General features: G+C 37.1%; 1 protein-coding gene across 4 annotated transcripts in view; it reads left to right on the plus strand.

The window, feature by feature from the left end:
• The window catches only part of FBXL4 (F-box and leucine rich repeat protein 4), a 63,229-nt gene that overhangs the window by 10,968 nt on the left and 34,304 nt on the right, over window positions 1–17,957 (plus strand). For 2 of the 4 annotated variants that reach the window (XM_032484417.1, XM_032484418.1), the window contains 4 exons: window positions 1,493–1,565; window positions 3,205–3,325; window positions 3,986–4,569; window positions 12,380–12,725. In XM_032484417.1, the coding sequence (XP_032340308.1) occupies window positions 4,058–4,569; window positions 12,380–12,725 (858 nt within the window). In that variant the 5' untranslated portion in view covers window positions 1,493–1,565; window positions 3,205–3,325; window positions 3,986–4,057. The remainder of the gene's footprint in view (window positions 1–1,492; window positions 1,566–3,204; window positions 3,326–3,985; window positions 4,570–12,379; window positions 12,726–17,957) is intronic. The other 2 variants (XM_032484415.1, XM_032484416.1) reach the window with 1 other exon arrangement.

Below are 17,957 nucleotides of genomic sequence, written 5' to 3' on the forward strand. Positions count from 1 at the left end.
TGCTGCCCATGTGAGTCCTGAGACTGTGGGTCTATTCCCTTTGCAGCTTCATTTCCCAGGGAAAAGTAGCGTGAAGTAGCCTTTCTTCTCCATGTGCTTTTCCTGCTTCCCTCACCAAACACTTATACGTGTCATCTTTGTTGATCTGAAAGGAGTTTAGAATCAATGAAGAGTGTAAACAATGGGTTTACTCGTTTCTCTTTCTTATTTCTATGCAGTATTTATTTTCAAAAAGAGGTTTTAACTTCGTCATACTTTTCCAAATAGTATGGCTGGAAAAAGAATACCTATATTTGCTTTTTCAGTGCTTTTTTTTTTTTTAACACTGCTTTTCCTTTTTTTAAAAAATTTTAGTCATTTTAGCTTTATCTCACAAAAAGTTAACTCTAAGGGTTGTTATCTATAGTTGGAAAGAATAAAGCATCTATTTACATTTTCCTTCTATGCTGAAGAAGTTTGAACATACAAAACATATATTTACAGTTTGTAACTCACTTTTACATATGTTGCCTCAATGCAAAATTTTACTTAACAGCTTAAAAATGATATTGAGCATATTGACAGTCTTGCTGCTTTTGATATTATCCCATAATCTATGGTGGTAAAAGCTAACTGGGAAATAGTTATAAAGTTTGTGGCTTTGTAGGTCAAATAGAAATTGTCTTTCACAGTTTGTCTCAATTTTTTTTCTGGTTTTTTTTTTTTTTTTTGTCAAGAATGATTGTGAAAGTTCACTTGAATGATATCTTACTTTGCAGATGTTTCTTTGGTTTTATAAAACTATTACTTTCTGATAAACGCAGTCTTATAAAGAAAGTAAAAGGAGCTTAGTTGCAACAATTTATAGACTGTCGAGTGAGAAGTGGTGTCCATAGATTTAGATTATACAGTCAAACCCATCCATCCACCTTGACAGATGGTTTTCTGTCCTTTGAAGATTTCCAGGAGTAAAACATCCAGTCTTCCAAATTAGCTGATTTGTCAGTTGAGTTGGATACTTGCACATTTTCTTTATTTCCTACATTTCATTTTTGCAGTTTAAATTTATTTCATTAATTCTTTTTCTTTTAAGAAGGAGAAGGGCCAAGTAACTTCCTTGGAAAATTACCCTTCATAATTTACCTCAGGGTCTATTTTGAAACAAAGTGTATTTGGTAAAAGAAAGAACTGTATCATTTCAAGTTTTGGCATTAAAGATTTGATACTTGTGCATTTATAATTTTTTTTTATTTGACAGATTTATACCTGTGGTAGGTAAAACGTTTGAATAAAGAAGTGATATTCTAAATAACCGTTTTTTTTTCCTGCATTTATAACATGTCCTACACTTCAGCACTGGGTGTTACATGTCCTGAGGCGAAACTGATTTGTTGATTCATGATGTCTCAGCACTAAAGCATATGCTGCAGAAACACCTTATTTATTTTACTACATGCCTTATTACTCTTTTCCAGAAAAAGTCTTGTTCAGAGTGTTCTTTTCCTGTTCTTAGGGTGCAAGTTCCTCTATTTACTGAGTGTACCTACTGACTGCCCATCACTGCGGTTTGTTCTCTCTTGCGATCTGTAAGTTTTTACTGGGTTTAGTTAGTAAGGTTTAGTCAGTCCTGTGCTGTGGGAGCTTCCCTGCAATGAGGCTTTGCATCTGTCCCTGCCAGTTCAGGATTACTCTTTCTTTTTAGATTTTTTGGCTTGGGGATGGTGTAGGAATTCTTACCCATGAAGGCAGTGTGACTTCACACCCACACTCTGCATGGTACATGCATAACAGGGTGCTGATTTCCCTCCGGTGCCCTTCCCCCATCGTGTAGGTTGGTGTCAAGTAGGCTGGGCTTCCTGACCAGTGAGCTAAGTTTTCATCTTCCTGGTTTCACAGACAGGGTGCTCTTTCCTGAATTTTGACTTTATGCGGATTCTTCCAGATATGACCTGTTGCTTGAAATGACCTCTCTGCAAGGGTTTTAGAAGGTCCTCTTGTTATAACCACTAAGGCCGTAACTGGTCCCCGGAGTCCTACTAGCTTCAGCTCCGCTCTCTGCTTTTTCACTTTCCTCTGTGCTTCTCACAACCGTGCTTTCCCTCCTTGTTTCAAACGCAGCTCTTTATTGACTGTTTTACTGGTCATATTTTGTCAAGCATTTCAGTGTGTTTTGATTGGGCTGAGATGGAGAGGCAGAGGATGCTGTTACAAAATTTTAAATTATTTTAGACTTCTGGAATTTTTTTTGTTTGCTCGTCACCTTTCTGTCAACATATCAGATATTTTGTGCCTACTTTGAACTGAGTACGTTGAGAAATGAAATCTTTGGCTAGATTCCTTCTTTCAAGAAACTTAGCCCTAATGTAGGGTGTATACGTGATACAAAGGTGGTCCCGGAGAGTAAGCCTATTTATGGGATTAAGTGGTTGGGTGAGGAATGGTGAGATTTAAAGTACAATATGAATCCTGTTTAGAAGTTGTCAGAGTTTCTTGCTTGGACAGAAAGAGATGGTTCTAGCTTGAGGAGAGCCTTGAAATGTAAAACCAGGGGATTTCGATTATATCTTGTGTGTAAGAACAAAAAAACCATTAGAAGTTTTGGGTGGGAGAGACATTTAATGTTTTATCATCTTAACATTCAAGTTTTGAAAGTCTAGCACATCGCTCTACTAAAGAAAAGTTGGTACGTTTTCCTTTTTTGACTTAGGAGAAGTTAAACTCAAGACTTTACAGATAGAAAAATGAGTATGTTTCATTTCCTTGTTTGCGTAGGCAAGAGATGAGCTAGTCAGTGCAGACGGGGGCCAGGCCTGTGTTGTAAACTGGTGGAGCTGGCGGGGAACAGTAGCAGCCACCACAGCAGCTCAGGCCTCTCCTCACAGGGGTCCTCTTGATAGTGAAAGGTGGCAGACTCCTCCAAATTTTACAAGTCACTGTTTGGTCCCAATACAATATATCTGCGGGCACAGTTTGACCCGTAAGCTGTGAGTTTACTACCTCTATATGAAAAGGGTTCATTAATGTATTTTTATTATGTTCTGTCATAACATTTGAAAACTATATTAATTATTCAAAATTATCCACAAAATTCAGAAAAATGTGACCTGTTCAGTTTGAATGTTCAATATCTAGTAAATAGCTATTTATCTAAAATGATAATCTTGTTGGGATCTTTGACTTCCTAAGTTAGAAATAAAAATATTTTCTCAAACTCTTGTGTTACAGGTGAGAGAATGGCATGTTTCAGCACCACTTGTACCTGAAATCAGTGTATAATTTTCAGGCCACATGGATGAGTGCCAGCCTTTGCATTTCCAGTGTGTATCCTGTGACCATCCTCTCTGGGGTGAGTGATTTCTAAGAGTAGCTGGCAGCAAACCAGATGCCAGCCAGACATGGACTGCCCTACCAAATAATGCTAAGAGTTATAAATTAAACACTGTCTGGTGATCTGTGATGTGTAAGGCAGTTAATTTAGTTGGTCTGGACTAACTGTCAGCTCCAGAAAACTATACTCTCATAATGTGAAATCTATACTTAGCATGTTTGGAAGTGAGTAATAATTAAAAATAGGAAGTCATTTATTAAAATGTGAAGTTATACAATGCCTAAGATCCTTTTGGATTTACAGCAGTATTTTAGTGGTTCACCATATATTTTAAATAATTTTAATTTTAAAAGTTCAAGGACTTAATATTTCTTGAAGGATAGTTATAATTTTGTATAAAATAGGGTTTTTTTTAGGGGGGTCATACATCTTCCATTGCCTTATAATGTCAGTTTTGCTTCCCATATAGCATAAAATTGTATACAGTTCAATATTTAGATTTCTTAAAAGTACATAAAATAAGTTATATCAGAGATTCACATTTACAGTGAATGTTGGTTTTCTCAGTTTCACTCTGGGGAATCACCCAGAGTGAAAAAAGTCTGTTTATTACCGTATCCATGCATTTTTCTGCTTATTTAAATTATTTTATTTCACCAAGCCATTCATTTCTTTTAGAACATCCTTCAAAGAGTTCATGCGTCTTACCGAGGACACCTGACCTTTTGAAGCTTCATAATTCACATCTAGATGTCACCAGTCTTTCCCATGTTAACAGTTCTGACTATGTTTTATTATATATGCCTTCGGCGCCGAGCCAGGACAGCTCCGAGGGGAGAAATGATGAACAGCCATAGAACTGTAGAACCACACAGCCGGACTTCCCCTCTCAATGCAGAGGTGATCCAGTATGCCAACGAGGTAGTGGATTTCAGCTCCCATTATGGGAGTGAGAATAGCATGTCCTACACCATGTGGAACTTGGCAGGTGTACCAAACGTATTCCCGAGTTCCGGTGACTTCACTCAGACAGCTGTGTTTCGAACTTACGGAACCTGGTGGGATCAGTGCCCTAGTGCTTCCGTGCCATTCAAGAGGACGCCGCCTAATTTTCAGAGCCAAGACTATGTGGAACTTGCTTTTGAACAACAGGTGTACCCTACAGCTGTTCATGTTCTGGAAACTTATCATCCTGGAGCAGTCATTAGAATTCTAGCTTGTTCTGCAAATCCCTATTCCCCAAGTCCACCAGCGGAAGTCAGGTAAGACTCATTTTTTAATGACCGTGTTCTATGGCTGAAAGGTTTTGTTTGTTTTAATATTGAAAGTCCTTTTTTTTTTTTTTTTGGAAGCATCCTCTTAAGTAATTTAAACAACTTTGGTTTTTTAAAATTTTTCTTAGGGAAAGAAAGATCACACATATGAAATTCAATGCATTCTTTCTACCTATAAAACCTCACCCTATAATTTTCATAGATTGTGAGATTTGTGTGTGTGAACTTACTATAAATGAAAAGCATGATTTGAACTAATTGGGACATGGGCCAATCTGACAAGTTAGTTGGAAATATGATTTCTAACATATTTGCAAACAGGCATCATGCTATTGCTTTTAAATACTCTGAGTAACTCAAAGTCAGTGATACTTTAGAGGAGGTCTTTGAGGGATTAACTTTAGTGTTAGGTGGATGTTTTTGTAACCAGGATCTTCATTTAAAAATAAATGTTGCTTTAAGTATTCATGCATTCTCCTTAAAAGCCTATTTATTTACATCATTGATTTGCACAGCAGTATCTCTCTCTCCCTCTCTCTCTTGTTTTTGTAGTTCAGCCTCCTGATTTTTTAAAATATAATTATTTGTCTAGGTAATATATTCACATGGTTCAATAATCTAAAAAGCACATAATGCAGTCTTGCGTGTTCCCTGTTCTCCATGTGCCTGGGATCCACGCCTCCCTCAAAGAAACCACTTTTATCCATTTCCTTTGCATTGGTTCAGAGTTTCTTTTTGCAGATATAAGCAAATACAAATATATTTTAATTTTCTTTATACGCAGAAATAAGCACACTATTCACATTGTTCTGTACCTTATTTGTTCCACTTAGTAGTATACATTGGCTCTTTTCGTATAAGTGCAAAGATGAGCTTCCTTACTCTTCTACAGTTGCAAGTAACGAAAAGTGTATGTGTACCCCAACTTATTAACCACTCCTGTATTGATGGGTGCTTGGTTATTTTCATACTTTTGCTATTATTAATATTAATGCAGTGAATGATCTTGCCATGAGTCACTTCACATGTGTGGAAGCATATCTGTGGGATAAGTTGCCAGAAGGCTTGCTGGGCCAAGGGTTCATGTATTTGTAATTTTAATATTAGTGCCAAATTTCCCTCCAAAGAGGCTCTACCTATTTAGATTCCCACCAGCAGTGTAGTGCATGCATGTTTTGCCAAAGCCTCACCTATAGAATATATTAATAAATTTTAGCATTTGTGTCAACTTTAGGTGAAAAATTTTACCTTGGTTCAAATTCTTTTATTATCTCTGAGATTGAATATCTTTTCATGTTTAAGAGCCATTTATATTTCCATCCTGAACTGTCTGTTATGTTATTTGCCCATTTTTCTATTCCTTATTAATCTTATCAGTTTTTAGATTTTATATATTGCTTGATTCATTCATTCATTCATTAAATACTTGAGTGTCTACCATGTGCTAAGCATTGTTCTAGGTGTTGGGGAGACATCAGTAAACAAATGAACAAAATAGACAAAAATCTCTGCCCTTATGAGCTTATTCTAGCCTGAGGGCAGTTTATGGGCACCTGTTAAACTGTAGGACCCCAGCTGCCAGTGGAGGAGGAGTAGGGGCAGGGATCAGGTGCCACCCAACACACTGCTTCCTTAAAGTCCCTGTCCCCTCAACTCCGAGGGAACCCCTCCTAGGCTGCCAGGAAGCAAATGCAGAGTACCACTCAACTCCAGCTGGAGACTGCTGGTGTCATCTTCACTTGTTCTTATCAGAGTGATTTTGATAATTCATTGTGAACAATATTATTAATGAGTCAATGTTCTTAAAACAGAAAACCAGCACCCTTTAATATATAGATTTTTTTTTCTGAAAGCAAAAAAGTACTTTGGGTAAGATCTTTTCTTATGTGAGAATTGTTTTATTGAATTCTGTTATTCTTTGCCTCTTCCCTACAAAGTTATCTACTTTTTTTGTAAAAAAATGAACAAATAGGGGACAAGATCTATAAAACATGTAATGTCTCTCCTCTGACCTGAAACTTAATGTCTGCATAACTGATTTTGAGTATGAATCATGCTCTCAGATTCCTAGCTGAGAGTTGTAGTGTGTGATTGTGATTAAAGTGACAGGTTTATTTACAGATGCATCTCTGCTTTGCCTAACTGATCACTAACTTTATTCCAGCAAAAAATACCATTAACTTTTAAGAGAAAATGAATCTAACCAATATGTATTACTATAAAATAAAAAAGGGCCTTTTTAACTTTGCTAGTAATTAAATCAATAGATGTCATTGTTTAGAAGAACTTGTTAGAAAATACTAAAAAAGAAAATATACAGGAAAAAAGCCCCTGAGAATTCTGCCCAGATTCAGTAACTGATGACATTTTGGTGAATTTCTTTAGATGGTCAGAAACATTGATTGAACACCTTCTCTGCTCACTGACTGCTGGGAACAAAACAGAGCAGGACAGACAGGGCTCTTGTTCTCAGTTTCACAGGCCCTCCTGAAAGGACCACGAGAGAGCAGGGCACAGCCACTGGCAGAGGGAAACACCTGAGACCTGTGGGTTGAGGGAGGCTTTAGTTTGGGTGGGAAAGGTGGGGAGAGAAGAGCACATGCAATGGTGAAGTCATGAGGTGAATTCTGCAGTGCTCCAAGAAGTGAGAAGAGGCCCAGAGTGGAGTGGACCAGGCACTGAAGGGCTGCACGCTTGGGAGGGCCATCCTTAAGTCTCCAGATGTTGGGATGTCATAGGGCTCTCGGATCCAGTTTCCCAGAAGCAGACCTTGAGAGGACTGTTCCTCTGCCAGTGAGTTTGTTAAGAAAGTGCTCCTGGAGAAATCGGGAAGAGGGTGGGGAGGGTAAGGGAGTGAGGAAGTGCTGTAGGGACAGGAAGAAGTCCGGCAGGGATACAACTTCGTGTGAAGTCCCAGTCAGCCCGGAGGCAGTCGCCAGGGAGCGGGGCTCTGACACTCCTGTCTGACTTGGACTGTGGGCTGAGGGCTTGGGAGGGGGATGGAAGTCTTCCAGGCACCAGTCACTCTCTGGATGAAGAGGCTGCAGGAGCCCAAGTAGCTCTCTGTAGAAGGCTGTGGGTGGGAGCCCTTGGGAGCAAGCCAGCAGATCTGGGGGATGGACACCAGAAATGAGCGGGAGATCTAAGCAGAGCACAGGGAGGGAAAATCAGCACCAATAAACTAGGAAACATAATGGTATTGATAATAAAAGTTAGAGAACTGATCTAGGGTTATCAGCTTCCTTACTTTACTAAATAAGCGCACATTGAAAAGACAAGTAAACGAAATACCAACATCATTTATCGTCACCATCATTTCATAGTTTATGCTGAGAAATTAGCATGATCAGAATCTGGAATAAAGAGTGGTTGGAAGTTTTACACGTTTATGTGTGCATGTCTTTATATATACTGATGTATTGCTTACTTTTCACATTTAATCATGGAAAGCTCTGTCACACACTGTTGTTTGGGAACCTCTGGACTGTACTGCTTACTATTTTCATTAATAGCACACAATTTTATGCCCACCTTAGGGGTTAGCAAATGAGAGAGTGTGTTGGAGTAGCTTAGGCATTTGTTCATGGGAAATGAGCTTGTCCCGCAACATTTAGAATTTAAAAGCAGTCTTTCCCCGTTTTGTCTGGTGGCATTTCTTTGTTCAGTGAGTGAAGTAGGAAAGCTCCAGGTAGTTCTGTAAGATCTCAAAGTCTGCTGACTTCTTGCCTACTGCTCTATTAAGAGAAAAGAAAAAAGGGAGTCTAAAGTGTCCTGGTCCTGAGGAGAAGCTCTTAATGGGGGCTTGTGTAGGAGTCAGGAAATAGGCTAGCGCAGGGATGCACACTGGAAGAGAGAGAACGGAAAAGAGGAGGAAGAAAATAGCACACTGAGGTCATGTTAGAGAAACTGATTGGAATAAAGCAATAAAATTTAGCGGTGTGTATTTTTTTTTTTTGAGTGTTGAAAACAGTTTTGCTATATAATATTGAAGTTAAGAAAGCGGGGAGAAAGAAAGTGGCTGTCACAGAATTTGCTGCCAAAGGAAGTTGCTTAAGCAACGATCTCCATCAGTCACAGAGACAGCGTGGTTTGCTTCTTTGTTTCCAAGCACTAGACACATAGTAGGCATTCAGGACAATCAACAGCGCATTCAGGACAGTCAACAGCAGGAGAAATAAGAGGGCTGGTGAAGAGAATGCTGACTACCATCCCAAAACTAAGTTCTCCAGCTGTGCAGAGGAAGCACAGCCTGACAGGGATTCCGCACTGAATTTTGTGTGTGATGATGTAGATTCAGAATACTTTCATAGGACATTAGTGTTTCTCAGATTTGTCCAGTAGATGAATACAGTGTGTGGGCATACATAAAGTCAGCACATAAATGTACAGACTACCGAGGCCAGGACTTAAAGTAGTTTAATCACATCAGCACTGCTCTGGGTCTAGAGGATTACAAGAGTTGGGGCTATCTCACAGAAAAGCGTGTGTGTGTGTGTATATGTGTGCATATGTGCACTTGCTTGTATTTGCTTGCTTGTTTTCACTGACTGATTTTTACAATTCTGGCTTTAGATTTCCAGAATAAAAAGATATTGGCATAGGAAATAAAGCCATTATTTTGTAATCACTTTAAGTGAGGTATAATCTATAAAAATACTGAATCACTATGTTATAAACTAATATAATATTGTAAATCAACTAGACTATAACTTAAAAAAAAGATATTGGCATATTCTCTTGTTGGGTAAAATAGGTATCTTTTTCTCCTAACTTTAAAGTAATATATTCTAGTTTATTAGAATTTTAAACAAAAATCTAAACAATAATCTACTTTAACACAGATACCTCAAAATCAATTTGTATTGGTCTCACAGTTAAGTTTTTTTTTTTTATTGAGTTATAGTCTCATAGTTAATGTTAACTTAATTCAAAAGGCCATAAACTTTTAAAATAATTTTTCTGTCTTTTTATCATTTTTCTTTGTTGCTTCTTAGGTTATCAAAAAAATGAAAATATAAATAAACTATGATATTTGAATGTTTTTTATATTTAGGCATTTGAAAGTATTTTTAAAAACTGATAAGATACTGATATTGTCCTGTTTTAAGTATGCTATCATATATAAACTTATGATATATATATAACTAAATATATAATGTTCATGCTTTGTAGAAAGAAGTCTGCAGGAAAAATGATGCTAGAATAGCATTAACCATTATAGGTTTAAACATACTAGAAATGTTAAGGGGATCAATTTAAGGCATCATCTTAACCTTGTCCATTCTGCAAGGTAGAGAGAAGACTTTAGGAGATTAATACATTATTACAATAGAATATTTCTGCTCTAATCAATGCTAGTTTTTAAGCTATATTTGTAATTTTATAGTGTAATTTGCATTGTAATGCAAGGCAAGCTATACATGAAGAACATGTTTTGTCGGTGTCTTTATTTATTGCCAAGGACCTGGCAGAGGTGATTTCTATATTACATTTTCAGTGTTTCTGTTAAGCCTCATAAAAACTTCTCATTGAAGCTAAACAATAAAATAGGCTGGTTTAGTCCACATGTGTTGTGAACCAGTACAGGCAGTTATTTCACAGGGTCCTGAGTGGTCCTTGTTTCTTGGACATGAGACATTCCTCCATCATCTGATGTCATTTTTCCAGCAGCAACAAAAGGATGAGCAAAACCGAAGTTTTGAGTTTTCTCATACGGTCCACCATTTACCCCATGATTCTTGGAAACGTACTGTCCAAAATTAAGAATGCGTTTTCCCACTAACATGGTTTAAAATGCTTCATTCTTCTGTTCCCGAATGGCTGCCTCTGTTTTACTGTGTGGATTTTCAATAGTGTTCAAACCAATTCTGTTGTTGGGAACCCTCAAGGTTTTTGCATTTAAACTCTAGGGGCACTTCTTAGGTCTAGGCTGGCATTCCAGATTTGCTTTTCTGCCTTGTCACAGGAGGTGAGAAGGTGCCCAGTCTGCTTTCCTTTCCTCCTTTAGTCTGCCACAACCCACTCTGTTCCTTAGAACTCTCCCCTGCCTCTCGGGATTGGTTAGAGGGTGGGACCAGTCTCTCTATTCCTACTTTCATGTGGTCTCCTAATACAAATACTCATGGGCTCTTTATGTCTGATGTAGCTTTTTATTCCTAGTTTTGGGGAGAGAAGTAGCAAATCTAGCAAATGTGGGGTGACTATAAGGGTTCCATTAACTGCAAATGCTTCTACTGTTAGGGTTAGTGATATGTTTACTAGAATCCCCATTGAGTTGCTGCCTTATGTTTTTGTTCCTAAAGGTAGAAATGGCCATACTTCCCTTCTCCATTCTCCTGAGACTGGGGCTATGTACCTTTCTTGCTCCCACGTTAGCCTAAAGATGGCTCTGGTACTTGTATGTTGATGACTTCTACGGTCTCGGCTCAGATTTCTCCCCTGAATTTCACACCCTGTTGTCTATTTCAGTTTCCTAAATGCCTTGCTGTAATCAGTTTTTACTTAGCTCTCAATAGGCCATTGGACCAAGGAAATGAACTGATAATACATCAGAGGGAAAAAAAAAAAAACCCTTGATATGATTAATAAGCATATGACAACATTTTAAGTGATGGTAGTCAGTGAATTATAAACTGTGTCACAGAGGAATGGCTCACCATGAAACTATAGAGATTATTTTTAAAAATAAAGAGTGCTTTCAGTGGTCTTTCTTATATACTATTGGCGTAAGCGTCTTTGAAAAGTTTGTAGTATGTATTGGGAAACTCAAAAATGTTCTTAGTCTTTGACAGAAAATTTTTATTAAAAAATTCTGCTATCTAAAGTAAATAGAAATAGAGGAAAGATGTTTATTGAAGTATTTTTGTCTGATCTAATTTTCTCTGATATATTAGGAAACAATATTAGAGAAATGGTTATTTAAGCTACATATGTGAGAATATTATACATCTAATGATGCTTTGTTATGAAGAATTTTTTAATAATATTGGAAAATAATTTTATCTACATAGAGATGGAATATAAGTTAGGCCTTGAAGAACAGGCAGGCAGATAATTGTAGGTTAGGCATTTCACTGCATGGACACAACATAAGGAAGCACCTTGGTGTGGAAATAAGTTTATTATCTGGAAAGTAATGATTAACCTGGCTGAAAAGTGGAAATTCACTTCGGAGGAATAGGAGAAAATGCTGTTCATCTGCTATGTGTTAGGTACTTGCTAGGTGCGGAGGATACAGGGATGACTAAAGAGGACAATGCTGCAAATTTAGGAGGAGGGCATATAGGAGAGAATGTCATGAAAAATTTGACACAACTTAATGACTGGATAAAAAAAATCAAGGATAATGGAAGTTTTGAGTCTGTGTGATGCCAGTAACAGAAATGGAAGAGGAGACCTTCGGGAGGCAAGGTGATAATGTAGTTTCCACAGTTGGCTTAGGGCATGCACACAGGAGAGCTTTCTACTGTGTGCTTGAGTACTTCAGTTTACTTTTTCTGTAAAACTGAATGTTGTTCATGTACTTCTAACTACCCATCCCAGTCCTTAACCAACCAGTGTGAAATCTGCCAAAAAGGACTTCCTAGGGAGTTGTAAAAATAATTTAAGTAATAAAAATATTTTAAATAATAAGGTTTTTTTTTTCATGTCCTGGAAACAATACTTGTGTTTGATTCTGTCCACTTTTAATTAATGCTTTCTCTTCATACTGTAACGTTCTGGGCAAGGGCCCCGCACCTTAAAGTAACAGTAAATCTCATTCTAAACGGTGTTACAGGAAAGTTTCTTTCTTTGGCAGATGGGAGACTCTTTGGTCAGAGAGACCTATGAAGGTGAATGGTTCCCAGGCTCGCCAGTTTAAACCTTGTATTAAGCAGATACATTTTCCCACAAACCTTATACGGCTGGAAGTGAATAGTTCTCTTCTGGATTATTACACTGAATTAGATGCAGTTGTGCTGCATGGTATGAAGGACAAGCCAGGGCTTTCTCTCAAGACTTCACTTATTGACATGAATGATCTGGAAGATGATGACTATGAAGAAAAGGATGGCTGTGGAATGGACACTCTTAACAAAAAGTTTAGCAGTACCGCCCTCAGGGACGGGCCAAGTAATGGATATTTTGACAAACTACCTTATGAGGTAAGCCAAAGGTATTCAGTAGCAATATTGGACATACTATAATTTTTAAATGTTTATATATTAATGTTTATTTTTCTCGATGTCAGAGAAATAGGAGCATTAGCAAGATGTACATATCTGATATATATTTTGATTTTGAAAAAAGTAGACAAAATTGTGTTAAGTAACCACCACTTCTGCTTTAGATTGACTTCAGTGATTCTGGATAAACTATTAAATATATGCTATTTGATCACTGATTAACAATAAACAAAGTACATAAACCGATAATAAATTACACTCCACCTTAATTCATAATTACGCTGTGTAAATACAGGCAATATGTGCTTAACTTGATACCAGTTATGTTGAAGGTGATTTGCTATTAAAAATAAGAGTGCTAATAATATTGTGACAGGAATGCTTATTCTGTTTAATAATGCACAGTTTCTTCAAGTGTCATTTACTCTTCCGTAGTAACTCTATTCTATATACTTCTAACTAGCTGTGGTTTTTGGTCTAGGCAGGTACAGAGTGCCTTTACCTGAAGTCTGGTTTTCAGTGTGTCTCTACAGGATGTTTCTAGGATATACTTAGCACCCTGGCTCCCAGGCATCAAATGCCAATAGCACACCCCCTGGGGTGGGCCAGGCATTTCTGTCCCTGGCTGAGAAGAGTTGTGTGTGGTTAAAAATAATATAATCAGATCTTTAAAATAAAACTTTAGAAATTCAAAAATTTTAACCAATTCTACTATCTCCCTTCCAAATCGGTGGGATTTTCAGGTTTCACTGTAATAATACAAATAGCTTAACTTGCATGGAAATAGTAAGACAGCGTCTTAAATGCCTCACAGTAACTATAATGCCTGTTTAACATTTCACAGTTCAAATGCTGTGGTACATCCTGTGAAGTAGCTAAAGCTGCCACATTAAGATGAATTTAAGGATCCACGGTAACTCAGTCAGTAAACCACGGGATCAGGATCCAACCCAGGCCTTCTAGGTCAAGTCTTGTGTTGTGGAAGGAAGTGTCATAGATTGGGCAAGACCCTCTGGCCCTTAGTGGGAGGAGAGGGGGAGATGGAGGAGTTGAGCTGGGAGGAAGAGGAGCATGGGCTACTGACTGCGTTGTCCCCAGGGCTCCAAGCAGGATCTGTTTTGGCAGCAGAGGGAGCAGATGATCTGGAGGAAATTAACTCACTTCTTTGATTCTTAACCCATTTCCTAAAACTACAGTACAATCTAAATTCAGCAAATAGATCTTAAACAGTTTGTTATGTTTTATCCAGACCTGATAAAATGCTTGACACATCACATTCAAGTGAATAACTAAGGGGAACCTCAGGCAGAGGGACATCCACAGGCAAGAAGAAGTGAATCTCTGTGATCCATTTGGGAACTCCAGTATTTCAGTGTGGCTGGAATAGGATTTGATAGCAGAAGCTGCAAGAGGTGAAACTAGACAGAGGCTCAGGGCTGCCTCAGAGTGTTGCAGAGAATAGATTCTTGCTCTGTACAGGAAAGAATTCATAAGTGAGGCACAGTAAAGTGAAAGTAAGTTTATTTAGAGAGATACACACTCCACAGCGGAGTGTGGTCCATCTCACTCAGAAGGGAGAGTTTAGGAGATACACACTCCATAGGCAGAATGCCGGCCATCTCAAAAGGGGAGAGGGAGAGAGGCCAAGTTGTGTGGGAGTGTTTAGTTTAAAGTAAAAGTAGATACACACTCCATAGACAGAGTGAGGGCTGTCTCAGAAGGCAAGAGAGACAGCCATCACGAGGTGTGTGGTGGTTAGTTTTTGTGGTCTGGGTAACTTCTCATGCTAGGAGTAGGAAGATTATTCCAGCTATTTTGGGGAAGGGGCAAGGTGTCAGGAATTGGGACCCTGCCCACTTTTTGAGCTTTTAAGGCCAACCTGGGAACTGTCATGGCGCCTGTGGGTGTGCCACGAGGCTCAAAGTCTACTGGAAGTTGAATCTTCTGCCATCTTGGTTCTAACCAGTTTATGGCCTGTCCTCAATTGCTGTGTCCTTCCTTCAGTGGCTGTATCCTGCCCCTTTCCCTCCTGTCTCAAGAGCATCACTCCACAGGACACCATCCACCCAGATGACAGTGATTGGGACATCCAGCTTTGGCAGTGCACATATAAAAACATGTTTTGACAGATACTAGATACTAGATGAGTAGTGATTAATGGGTATTGTCTTGTAGGCCTAAAACCTGTTATCTTTTATTTAATCAATATCCAAAAGTGCTTTTTCACATGTCAATGTCATGGTCTCAGTGACTTTTTTATTCTTCTTTTTCTATTTTGGTATTTGCTTAAAATATAATATTAAATATCATAAAATGTTTCACACAGTATACATCTTTTAATATTGGTGACTTCTGTTTGGAATAATGCCAGAAATGCTGGGAGTTATTTAAATTACAAATCATCTGGAAAAAGTAAATTATTTATCCTCTGACACAGGGATATATTTAACTTTTAATGCCTCTTTGCACAAACTGCTTAAAAATTTTACTGAAATAACTTTTAATATTGTAGTTGAAACAACAGATTTTTTTAATTCATTCTACAAATATTTAAGGTCCTACTGCTACCAGGCCCAGATGGCTCCTAGGTTCTTTCAGACATTTAAGAAATGGTCAAATCTTGTATTATTTAAACTTTTTCATAGCGTAAAGAAAAAGGAAAGTTTTCAACTTTTTAATGAAACCAATGTGACACTATAGCACATAAAAATAAAATTATAGACTAATTTTACTTCTGCAAACAAAAAATGATAAATACAATTATTTAAAGACATAATACAAAAAATCATTCAGGAAGTACTCCTAGAATTCAAGGGTGTTTAGGTATTAGAGAATTTATGTAATAATATCACAGTACTATAAAATAATAACAGTCAAAGGGGAAAAATCCTATGATCATCTTAATAGATGTGCAAAATTGGTTCACAAATGGCAGCTAGATAGATATTCAAATTTTTATCAGTATCTGTTAAAAAGCAAATACCTTATTAAGCTATCTATGAATTATCTGCCAAATATTAGTAACCAAAAGCTAACATCATATCTAATTATCAAACACTAGAAATTCATTGTCCAATATAGTAGCCACTAGCCACAGGTACTATTGAGCACTGTATGTCTAGTCTGACTTGAGATGTGCTGAAAGTATGAAATACACACAGAATTTCAAAAGACTTGATATGCAAAAAGGATTTAATATCTCTAATAATTTTTATATTGAACATATGAGATGATAATTTTAATATATCTTATAAAATATATAAGATTTTGTTTTATTTTTTAAGTTCATTGAGGAATAATTGACAAATAGAATTGTATGTATATGAAGTGTATATACTTTGATATATGTATAGATTGTGGAGTGATTACCAAGATCAGGTTAGTTGGCATACATTCCCTCACATTGTTAACTCTTTTGTGTTTGTGTGGTAATGCCTGAGATCTATTCTCAGCAGCTTTCAGGCATACAGTGCTGTATTATTAACGTTAGTCTTTTGACTTTTAAAAAAACTGTAGTTACTAAAAATTTTTAAATTCTATACGTGCCTCACATACAAATTAAAGTCAGGAATAAGACAACAGTGTTACTTAACATTATTCTGGAAGAACTATCCAGTGCTGGAAAATGCAGAAAAGAAATGAAGCATAATTTTTGGAAAGAAGGCTGTAAAATTATCATCATTTGCAGACAATGTGATTACGTGTTAGAATACTCAGAAGAATAGACCCAAAACTGCTAAGAACAATAAGTAAGTTGGCAGGTTACAAAGTTAGCAGACAAAAATCAATAGCTCTAGGAACTCTAGCATCAAAAAAGATCATTAAATGAGAAATCATGCCATGCCCTTGAGCAGGGAAACACAATGAAGTAAAGGTGTCAGTTCTCCTTAAACTAACCTGTATATTCAATGAAGTCCCAGGTAAAATGCAAGCAGAATTTGTTGTTTGTTTTTTAATGGCAAAGTTCACCTAAAAAACATGCAAATACTCAGGAAAATTCTGGAAAAGAAGAATGGTGGAGGGAGAACTCGTCCCACCAGATAATAAAGCATCTTAGTAGTGGGTCTGATATTTGTGGGTCACCGATGAAGACAGATTCTCATTTGCAACCAGACAATCCAGTGCATTCCCACACATAAATTTGAAAAAAAAATTAAGGACAAAACTTATTTATTTAACCCAGAGGGCTGCGGATATGGGAGCAATAAATAGAACAGAATAGAAACCAGAAACAAACCAACAGGAAAGAAGGAGACACTGGCAACTCCCCTGGCAAACAAAGGATTACATTTCTGTAGTTAAAAACAGAACAAACAAAACCCCAAAACGACAATGCACACTATTTAAAAAAAATTTTTTTCCTTGTCCTGCCTTTCAGAATGACAGCATTTAAAGTACTGATACCAGTGCTGTGTGGGATATGAGTGAATGGGTACTTTTATTCACTGTTTGTGGTAAATTGATGTAAACATTCTGAAGGGCAATTTTGTGTTTATATCAAAACTTTTCAAATGCATGAAATTTACCCTAAGATATACTTGCAAAATTTGCCAAGCTATATATACATACATACACAGACTAATATTGCTGTGGTATTTACACTAGGGAAAAAAAGCAGGAAACACATCAATGAGAAATTAGTTGAATTAGTGTGTCATGTATAGAGTGGAATGGGGTGGATTTGTATGTGCAGATATAGAAATATCTACAAGATACATCATTCAATGAGAAAAACAATGTGAAGACTAGTGTGCAAAGTACCATTCTTTCAGTGCAAATCCAATAGTTTCATACATATGTATGAGGAGGAGAGCAGAAAAATGTTAACACTGTTTATAAAGGGGAAGAGGGATTACTAGATTTGAGGATGGACAGAGAGGAACTTTTTATTTTCTACCTGCTTTCAACGTTTGGATTTTCTAATGTTTTACCTGAATTTTCTTCTGTTATTTGTATAATATTTTGCTTGTCAACAATTTGCATGTTATCTGAATGATGAAATTTTAGACTACTTTAAAATTTCCCTGTGTTTATAACACACACCCACATTCACACACCTTAATGTTATTTTTCAAAAGCCCAGAGCAAATGTTAAAAAGAAATAGCAAAAACACTCCAAGCCTTCTTATACTCAATATATGTATTAGTCAGTAATGTCCATATATTATATGTACTCTTTAAGCTTATTTTAAATATGTTGTTGTCACTCTT

This window comes from Camelus ferus, chromosome 8, assembly GCF_009834535.1.
Source record: "Camelus ferus isolate YT-003-E chromosome 8, BCGSAC_Cfer_1.0, whole genome shotgun sequence".
NCBI lineage: Eukaryota > Metazoa > Chordata > Mammalia > Artiodactyla > Camelidae > Camelus > Camelus ferus.